General features: G+C 46.1%; 1 protein-coding gene across 1 annotated transcript in view; it reads left to right on the top strand.

Annotated features, from left to right (window-relative positions):
- The window catches only part of EXOC3L4 (exocyst complex component 3-like 4), a 23,951-nt gene extending 15,157 nt beyond the window's left edge, over nucleotides 1–8,794 (top strand). The window contains exons 7-11 of the mRNA XM_009999798.1: nucleotides 500–614; nucleotides 4,475–4,597; nucleotides 5,267–5,419; nucleotides 6,368–6,489; nucleotides 8,632–8,794. Of these exons, the coding sequence (XP_009998100.1) occupies nucleotides 500–614; nucleotides 4,475–4,597; nucleotides 5,267–5,419; nucleotides 6,368–6,489; nucleotides 8,632–8,794 (676 nt within the window). The remainder of the gene's footprint in view (nucleotides 1–499; nucleotides 615–4,474; nucleotides 4,598–5,266; nucleotides 5,420–6,367; nucleotides 6,490–8,631) is intronic.
- Nucleotides 8,795–10,725: the final 1,931 nt, after the last annotated feature.

Here is a 10,725-nt window from a genome sequence, read left to right as displayed (position 1 = left end):
TCACGGTCCCTGGGAACTCCCACAGTTTTCCACTGTCCCAGCCCCTGCTGATAGATGCTGGGCGGAGTGAGTCAGCTGGGCTCTGGGGGAGGCAGGGTCAGCAGCTTTCCCATCTCTGGCTGTATGATTTACTTCTCTTTTATCCCACAAGTCCATCAATGCTCTCTCAGGTACCTGGAGATCATTTAGCAGAAGTGTTGCTCAAGTAAAAAAGTAACCAGCCTACGCAACTGCTCTGCGTGGTTGAACTGTTCCACCTGATGAGGAAATAGGTGGTTTTTTTAAGCACAGTTACTCAGTTGTGATTAATTTTCAGTGTATAGACTTGTGCAAAAGAGTCATTACTTTGACCCATTAAGTGTTGCCAAGAGGAAGTACTAGGTACAAAAATTTATTTAAAAACCATGCCCAAGATGGCAATCTGGATAAAATGCTTAGGGCAGTGTAATAGTTTACATTTTAACAATAACTCGTGGGTCGTGTCTCTCTCTCTCTCTAGGTCAGGGTTGGAAACAGTGTTTAAAGTCAACACTGATGAACTGCAGAAGATTCTGGCAGCTCTGACAAGGAACTTCACGAATATTTATTTAAATAAATTAAGAACAAAAGCACAGGTAAGAGGATTATTGTCCATATTATTTCCTTAATATAAGGGCTATATGCAGGCCCACTGCAGCAGCTGAGGGCCATTGCCCTTCCCTGGTCTCACCAACAGATCTCATTTTCCAGTCCATAACGTTATGGTCCCTCCAGAATGCATCATGTCTAACATTCATAGGAATCCTTCTTAATCCAAAGTGACACTTCCAGCATCCTGGGAGCTTCTTACTATGAGCAATGGGACATTTGTCAAGTGGTTTACTTTGGTACAACAGCAACCAAAACAAAAGAGTGTATAGTGGGTTCTAGCATCTCAGGCAAAGCAGTGGAGGAAAACCTTGCCTGTAGTGAAGCACTGGAAAAGTCAGCTGGACACTTCCAGTGAGACATTTTTTTTCTTATATCAAAACATTTTGATTTTTAAGGACTTTGATTTATTCTTACTTGATCTGCCATCACAGTCTGTTATCAACCTCTTCAGACAGGACAGAATTCATTCTGATAGAGGTGGCTTTTCCAGACTGTTTCCATGGTGAAAAAAAGAAAGATTCTTTCAGTGTGAGGATGCTAAAGCTCTGATATCATCTGATAAAGCTCCAATATCAGCTTAACTTGTGTTGAGACACTTGAAAGCATTTTGAAGTTTGTGGTTCCCAAGTGCTATAGATGGAACTTTCTGCTCTCAGACAGCTTGAGGTTCACTCACCCTATCTGGTCTAACATGAGATTGGAGAAATTAAGCTTTTGGTCACACTCCTTTTCACTCATCCTAATTCACTTTCTAAATCACCAGGCATAATTTTCAGAAACGAAGACAGTCACACAACTGCTCCAGTTCCAAGCCTGACTGATGAAAGGGACTTTCCAGTGACTGGGAGTTATGGACCTGAGCCCCCAGGCTGGGGCAAGAGGGTTGCTATTAGGTATTTTGTAGTCCAGTCTGGGCAGCCTCAGACATACAAATTAACTACTGGGAGTGGCAGGAACCCACCATGCTCTGTGGTCACAGCAGTGGACATGCCACAACCAGGGAAGCTTGGGGACCACTGGCATTTTGGTGGTGCTGCCTTCGTTCCCCTGGGGTGTGTTACAGCAGGGCAGGGATGGGAAGTGAGAAGCAAGTCAGGAGCTTGCAATGTCCCCAGAGCCCACCTGGAGAGCTGGGGATTTCATTAACCTCTTGGAAGCTGTGTTTTCTTCCTTGTTGGTGTGACACCTTGCAGAGGTACTCACCGTCCCTGGGAACTCCCACAGGTTTCCACTGTCCCAGCCCCTGCTGATAGATGCTGGGCGGAGTGAGTCAGCTGGGCTCTGGGGGAGGCAGGGTCAGCAGCTTTCCCATCTCTGGCTGTATGATTTACTTCTCTTTTATCCCACAAGTCCATCAATGCTCTCTCAGGTACCTGGAGATCATTTAGCAGAAGTGTTGCTCAAGTAAAAAAGTAACCAGCCTACGCAACTGCTCTGCGTGGTTGAACTGTTCCACCTGATGAGGAAATAGGTGGTTTTTTTAAGCACAGTTACTCAGTTGTGATTAATTTTCAGTGTATAGACTTGTGCAAAAGAGTCATTACTTTGACCCATTAAGTGTTGCCAAGAGGAAGTACTAGGTACAAAAATTTATTTAAAAACCATGCCCAAGATGGCAATCTGGATAAAATGCTTAGGGCAGTGTAATAGTTTACATTTTAACAATAACTCGTGGGTCGTGTCTCTCTCTCTCTCTAGGTCAGGGTTGGAAACAGTGTTTAAAGTCAACACTGATGAACTGCAGAAGATTCTGGCAGCTCTGACAAGGAACTTCACGAATATTTATTTAAATAAATTAAGAACAAAAGCACAGGTAAGAGGATTATTGTCCATATTATTTCCTTAATATAAGGGCTATATGCAGGCCCACTGCAGCAGCTGAGGGCCATTGCCCTTCCCTGGTCTCACCAACAGATCTCATTTTCCAGTCCATAACGTTATGGTCCCTCCAGAATGCATCATGTCTAACATTCATAGGAATCCTTCTTAATCCAAAGTGACACTTCCAGCATCCTGGGAGCTTCTTACTATGAGCAATGGGACATTTGTCAAGTGGTTTACTTTGGTACAACAGCAACCAAAACAAAAGAGTGTATAGTGGGTTCTAGCATCTCAGGCAAAGCAGTGGAGGAAAACCTTGCCTGTAGTGAAGCACTGGAAAAGTCAGCTGGACACTTCCAGTGAGACATTTTTTTTCTTATATCAAAACATTTTGATTTTTAAGGACTTTGATTTATTCTTACTTGATCTGCCATCACAGTCTGTTATCAACCTCTTCAGACAGGACAGAATTCATTCTGATAGAGGTGGCTTTTCCAGACTGTTTCCATGGTGAAAAAAAGAAAGATTCTTTCAGTGTGAGGATGCTAAAGCTCTGATATCATCTGATAAAGCTCCAATATCAGCTTAACTTGTGTTGAGACACTTGAAAGCATTTTGAAGTTTGTGGTTCCCAAGTGCTATAGATGGAACTTTCTGCTCTCAGACAGCTTGAGGTTCACTCACCCTATCTGGTCTAACATGAGATTGGAGAAATTAAGCTTTTGGTCACACTCCTTTTCACTCATCCTAATTCACTTTCTAAATCACCAGGCATAATTTTCAGAAACGAAGACAGTCACACAACTGCTCCAGTTCCAAGCCTGACTGATGAAAGGGACTTTCCAGTGACTGCAGAGCTTGTCACAGAGCCTAAGGGGCAGGCAAAGAGGGAGTCAAGCCAAGGCATTGAGCAAGAGAGTTGAAATTCTGTGAGAATGAGAGAGTGGCTGAGGCAAGGCATTTCTAAACAGCCTTCCACAGGCTGGGAGCACAGCAGGAAGGCATGAGTGGGGGAAATAATTGAGAAGGACATTGCCAGGAGTCCAAAGACAGAAATCCTTAGTGTGGAGAAAAGTACAAAGGGGATGTGCCAGAGAAGGGATATTTTGAATTTGGCCCTTAAAGGAATATTTTCCAGGTGCCACCAGAAGCCTTTAGAATATATTGCTGTGTTTCTATATGGAGCTCTAGGGACCAAGCCAGGGAAACAGCCCACTGGGGACACATAGTCAGAGCACCTTGTACCAAAGGCAGATTGGAAATGGTGGCATCACTCCCATGTCATCACTGACCATGAGGCACCAAACTGGGGATGCTCCCAGGTGCTGTTCTCCTCACACTGCATCAGAGCAATAAGCAGAAGGAACATCCCAGTGACACTTTGTGCAGACACACAGGTCTGCAGGCAGCACAGACAGGTCCCTGAAGGTGCTGTACGCAAGACAAGTGTGACTCCCTTGTGGAGGAGCCTGGAGGGGTGATGGATTACTGGGCTGATTTCCAGCAGATTCACTACGAAGTGACTTGTCATGTCCCCTGCTAGTACAAAGCCATGTAATGCTCACATATTTGGTTGTACACTACAGTTCTAACCATGCTTGAGTTTCCTCTGATTAACATTCACTTCTCGTTCTTCATACAGTAGGGATACAAACATATTTATCTATGGAAATAGCTGGTCAATTAAAAGGCACAAAGCAAGGAAACCAGGTGTCCCAAATAAGTCTTTAATGCTAAAACATCTCCTGCTAGGGGAGTGATGCTTCTCCTGTTTGCATTGGGGTGCCTACCCAGAGAAAGGAGACATGAGTCTGAATTCCATGCGTGGAGAGACAAACCCAGCCTGCTCTGTGCTGCTGGTGCCTAACTCCTGGTGTGCCTCCACACACAGTGGGTGCAACATCAGTGCTCTGTGCTTTTTGGTTTGAGATCCCTGAGCAGGCATCCAGCTGGGTGCCTTCAACTAGCATATCAGCTAATCTGAACACTACTGGTGCCATCAGTATATTGGTCTTTTTTTCAGCCACTCTTTAAGAAAATCCTGACCAAGGACTGGATTTTGGAGATGGAGAGGCCGGGCTCACTGGCATCAGCAGTCTCACAGTTCTCTGAGCACCTGCAGCACATGAGGGAGCCCATGGGGCAGGTAACCAGATGGTCCCATGCCTGGGTGTAGTGATGCTGGGGGGTTGTCACAGCCATTTTGCAGGCTGTGGTCTGACCTGCAGACTCCTCTCCAACAGTGAGGGTTGTTCATAGCCATGGTGACTGCTGATAGGGGGGGAGTTCAGCTATTAACTGTACTTCTACATAAGAATAAGCAACATCTCTCCTTTCTGTAGTTTGAATACAGGAACTGATTTCTTAAAGAGGAACAAAAAGCTTTGGTGAACATCATGATTCCATGAGTTGCAGGCCTATATTCTCCTTCCACATCTATTGCAGTAGTAAAATACATTGGTAGGTGACAACAGCTCTATATTTAAAATCTGCAGCCTCCATCAAAACCTACTTTTAAAACAATCCTAAATCACGCCCCTTTGCTGTTGAGGAATCCAAACTACCAACACAAAATACTGAGCTATTTCAGGGTGAGGAGTATTTCCATGGCATTCCCTTGGGCACTGCCATCACTCTGAGCTGCCAGCTCCTTCAGCAGGGCTGGCCTGGGCAGCAGATGCTGCCTTTGGGAGTCATCTTCTCTACACCCTCAGCTACTGCTAAAGACATGAGGGCTTCCCCTGCCTTCTCTCACTGCCATGGCCTTGCATGGGAACTGCAGAAAAACCACGAGGTTTGTGCTTTTTTTAACCAGGAGCTTCTACGTGATGTTCATAAGTATGTGGTGAGGGAATACATCACACAGGTCATCAAACCCAGGTGGAAAATGAACAGGGAGACACGGGAACAAGTGAGTGAAAAGATGAAGCAGGAAGCCAAAATCCTTAATGACAGGCTCATTGACCAGGTACGTGCATTCCCTCCTGCCATCCCCTGGCTGCCCCATTCCTGGAGTTGCAATGTCCCTGCTTGGCTTTCCAGGGATGGAGGAGGCAGGCCCTTGAGGAGGGCAAGCCGCAAGAAATCTGAAAGTGCTTAAAAGAGAGCTTAAAAGGGAGGTGATTGTTCTGGTTCATCATGTGGACTTCCATCCTGTTGGCTACTGGTGCAAGAGTGGCTTGTGCCTGCTTAGCTGGTGCTCCCATTGCAGCACCTGGTGTTCTAACAGAGTCCCAGGGCATTGGCACTTCATGTAGGGTGGTTCATGTGCTGTAGGGTCACACTCATCCTATGGCAACTTCTTTCTGTTCCTGTTGCCTTGGGCCACAGGATGCACCTTGCCTCTGAAGGATCCTTGCCCTGGGAGCAGCTCATGGAGATGAGTCTGTCAAGAAGGTCCATCCAGGCTCACGCTGCAAGCAGGAAGATGATGGGGAGTAAATTGTGGCTGTTTGCATGTTTTCTGACTAGACAACATTGGTCTGGGATTTTCAGGGAAGCTGAAGTTGAATTAATTGGTTTTCACAGAAAATCAGTTGTCTGGGGCATTAAATCCCACAGAGGCAGATCACTCTCAGAGATGAGGCTCTCAAAATGGTTAGGAGGTGAAGTCCCTGGCATCTGCTGCCATGCTGGGCTGTGACCACAACACCCTGCTCCGGGTCTGGCTCACCATGGAGCACCAGGGAGTGCAGTCAAGCCCCAGCAGAGCTCCTGGGGGTGCTTTGCCTTTGCCCTCAGTACTGCCTCAGCCAGCACCCTGCTACCCCCCAGCAGCACCCTGCTCACCCAGAGCAGGCTATGAACCTTGCACCAATAAAAGCAACCCATGGCTGTACCCTGCAGTGCAGGGGAAATGGCATTTTGCAGGTGCTGTGCTTCCCCCTGATGTCCCCATATGTCTCCTCATTTGCAGGGCTCTGACTCCTACTGGCTCCTTCCTGCCATACAACACATTACCAGTATCATTGGGGAGACAAAAAAAGACAAGATCAAGGACTATGTCACAGACCTGTGCCAGGATTATCCAGATATCAGGTACATTAAATGGCAGATACCAGATCTGCTGGGCTCCATCCCAACCAGCACAAGCTCGCCCTGTGCCTTGGCTAGGCTCTTCTCTGCTGGTAGCCACATGTTAGAGGTCAAGGTGCCAGCAACAAGGGGAATCTAGCTTTATTTTTCTTTCTTTATGATTGTATCCTTTCTCTTCTTACCCCTGTCTGCTAGATCTTATGATGCACACAAGTGACTTAAAAATGTTTTCATTATAGGACAGGACAGGACAGGATAGGAGGAGATAGGATAGGATAGGATAGGATAGGATAGGATAGGATAGGATAGGATAGGATAGGATAGGATAGGATAGGTTTCCATTGGAATAGGCCTACAATCATCATCTAGTTCAACGGCCTGACCACTTTAGGGCTAACCAAAAGTCCAAGTATGTTATTAAGGGCATTGTCCAAATGCCTCTTAAGTGCTGACAGGCTTGGGGCACTAATCACCTCTCCAGGAAGCCTGCTTCAGTGTTTGTCCACCCTGTCGATACAGAAATGCTTTCTCATGTCAATTCTAAAGCTCCCTTGATGTAGCTTTGTACCATTCCTGTGTCCTATCACTGGGCACCATTTTACTGCTCCAAACAAACCTTGTTACACTGTAAAGCTCCAGGTTGTTTTCCAGGGCACCACCAGTTTGTCAACTTGCAAGGTCCAGTTTTGGAGCAAATAGTTTGTCTTGAGTTCCCAGGCTCAGATCTCAAAGTGCAGCAAACATTGACACAGTTCAGCTGCAGTTTCTGAAAGGTCCTCAAAGCAACCAGTACATTTTGGAATAAATAACAAATTCTTTCTTTTGCACTTTCCATTTGCTGTTCCAAAGCAGCATCTGCAAAATATAAGGCTACTGGAAAAGTAAACAAAGTTACTAGCTCTGTGCATAGCTAAGCAGCTGCGAATCAGAAGTTACCTTGTCTTCTACAGCTCTTCTACCAGCCATTGAAAAGGAATATCAATGGTACAGCTTCCAAAAAATTCCATTTCATCAGACTCGCTTCAGAGAAGACCAAAGGCTTTTGCACTGAGCTACACAGTTCCTGCTGGATAACATTTAAACACTCAAAATAAACTATAAATTTAACAAATAGCTCAGGAGACTGAAGTAGATCCTCAAATACTTAGGAGAAAAAAAAAATAAATCTGTTTTCCTCTCCCCCAAACTGAGGCTCAATGTTTTTTTGTAAGTATATTTAACTTGAGTGGGTCAAATATGCTTCAGGGTTATCTGTGTGGGGAAATTCAAGATACGGACTTGAAAAAGAATAATTGCTCCTGAGTAATTTCCTAGGTGAACACACCTATCCTGCACACACACACGCACACAAAAAGCCTTAATTGTAGTAGTGAGACTGAGGGGGTGAAGGAGGCAGTGCCTGTTCTGGGAAGGATGGGGAAGTCAGTGAGGGCTAGTCAGGCTTAGCTATTTGGAAACAATTTTCCAGGCAGAAAATCCATTTACAAGGCTGTGATTTGTGGTACTTTTTTTATCACTAGCCTGAGACCCAAGTCAGGTTTTAAGGCTCATCCTCTTTATTGATCTATTTCCTGGCTTTCCATTATTGAGTAATATTATTTTTAACAATTAAGCTTGGACAAGAAGGTGGAACCTGCTGGACCTGTATGGCTTCCTGTTCAGGCCTCTGTTAATTCTTCCCCTGAGCTCTTGGAGATGGTGCTGCATTTGTATATACAGACATTACTGGAACAGGATATGTTTCCAAGTTGGCTTTCCCAGCTCTAATCTAATTAGTGCCTGTCATCTTCAGAAATATTAGCATTTCCATTACGCAACTCAAAATAATTATTAAAAAAAAGGCTGCAGCCTCTCAGGAAAACTTGCAAAAGACATCATGTGTATGGAAATAGAGGAGAAAATTCCCCTAAGCAGCAGCAGCAGGAGGGTGTCCCACCAGTGCAGGGTGGTAGGAGCTGATGCTCACTGCCTCCGCTCCCCCAGAGGCTGCACACCCCCGTGCTGGTGGCTCCCCCAGCACAGTGAGGGGACCTTCTCTGGAGCTTTGCCATGGCTTTGCTCCATCTCCAGCCTGGTTGTTCATTGGTGACCTCTGAGCTGGCTTTTCTCCCCAGGGCTGAGCAAGATCTTGTTTGGTTTCTGCAGGAAGGAGCATGTCCTGGCTGTCCTGGCGCTCCGGGGGCTGAGGCGCAGCAGGAGAGCAGCAATTTTTCGGCAAGCCTGTCTGGTACTGGAGAGCCCTGATGGTGGGGAGGGCAGGACACTCTTCACTGAAATTGATGCCCCGATGATCATCAGCTGCTTCTAAAAGAAGAACCAAAACAGCAGTCAGCACCCTCCCTCCTCCTACGCTGCCTCCATGGCATGACCCAAAATCTGCTACCCTGCCTTGCTCCTCTGCAAACACAACTTTTTGACTGCCATGAGGAAAGGAACAGTTTTCTGAACTTGCTACTCCAAGTTGAGAAACCAAAGGCAACAGACATGCCAAGACAACTGACCTAGTGTGAGAGGTCTTGGGCAGCAGCTCCAGGCCAGGCACTGTGCCCACCCTGTGTTCAATTCAGACTTTATGGCCAGGAAGCTGCTTATTTGATTGGTCCAGGACTGAGACTTTTTTCAGAGAGCAGGAAGAAGCCAAAACAGTTCACTTAGAACTATATCGAGGCTTGGACTGTGTGTTCCATAATTATACAGCAACAGAGCAAGAGCCTTCTTCATAATTAGTGTCCCTGAGCAACTGAGGGGCAAAGCTTGCTCAGGGGTGTGGTATCACCAAAGTCTCATTTCCTTCCCCATGAACCAGCTGGCCAAGCTGGCATGACACAAGGTTGGTGACGTTGTGACCCAATGCCACAAACCACTACCTGCCTGAAGAGGAAAACCTTGGAGGACAATCAAACCCCACAAGTGGAGGACATGGAGCACATGAACCACTCTGCACTCCAGGATAGTCCCCATGACCCTTCAGGGGTTTCAGCAGATTTTCCTCATTTTTGGGCTGCCTTGCAAAACTCGTGTTGGACCAGAGACCGATTCACACCATCACAGCCTCTCTGTGTGGGCAGACCTGTCTGGATCAGCCATGCCATGTGGAGGGAAGCTCCAAGTCCTACTTGCCCCAGGGAAAGGGGCCACCATGCTTCCAGGACATATTCTTGTACGTTCAAATGTATTTTAACAGATCTGGTACAATCAGATGTCTGCAGTATGAAACCTAACGTGAGGTGGACAGACATTGTGCTACAGATTGGATCCTCATCTGGTGTACACCAGCATCTCTCTAGTCATGGGCATGGAACATCACTGGATTAACTCCATGAGGGGTCCAGAGTGTTACATCCAGCAGCTGCATGGGAGACTAAAAGAGACATCCAGCAGCCTACAGCCATACAAATCTGATTTTACTTAATCCAATTTAGCCTTTCAGTTGCCCTCTGCAGGAATTAATCCAAGACTGTGTACAGAGCCATGTTTATGATCTATCAATTAATATGATAAATGTGGACATGACATAGCCTTGAACACTAATTTGCCTGCTGCAGAGCTGTCCTGGTTTTGCTGGGACAGAATTCTAAAATAATTTTCCTGTTTAGAGAAATTGTAGTTTTGAGAGACTGCAGAGTCCAATTCTGTGAGAACAAAATGGGTACGATGCTCTGGGACATTGGTTTCCACAGGGACCAAGCTTGAGGGTAGTTCTGAACCATGCAGGTGCAGTGGGCCAAGAGGAGGGAAGCCCTGGGCAGCTGACCTGAGCTGGCCAACCCCAGTATTCCATACCATTAATATCACCCTCACTATAAAATGGGAAGTTTGCAGAGATGTCTGGGGCTTCTGGCATGGTTGCTTCCAGAGAGGGTCCTGTCTGTCTTGTAACTCATCCCACACCAGAGGCCTCCTCCTCTACTTGCTGTGACCACCACATTCTCACCAAGCTGTCATGCTGGCACTGTTGGGCATTCATCCTGCACTGCTTGAAGGACACAGCTCACAAGTACTGTCTGCAGATGAATATAACTTTGTATCTTATGTTAGCATTGCGGTTAACGTTAGTTCATTGTTATTATTCTATTAAATCTGTTTTCATTTCAAACCATGGGTCTCCTTTCCTTTTCCCAGTTCCCCCTCCTGGGTGGGGTTGGGTGATGGAGCAACTGTCCAAACTGCAACAAGAGCCTAGAGCATCAGTAGTGAGACCCTTTTGTTTCCTTTGCTCCAGTTTGCACCAGTATAAAT

This window comes from Chaetura pelagica, unplaced genomic scaffold (assembly GCF_000747805.2).
Source record: "Chaetura pelagica isolate M959 unplaced genomic scaffold, ChaPel_1.0 scaffold806, whole genome shotgun sequence".
NCBI lineage: Eukaryota > Metazoa > Chordata > Aves > Apodiformes > Apodidae > Chaetura > Chaetura pelagica.
The sequence above is the reverse complement of the archived record's forward strand: the minus strand, read 5'-3'. Positions and strand labels throughout refer to the sequence as shown.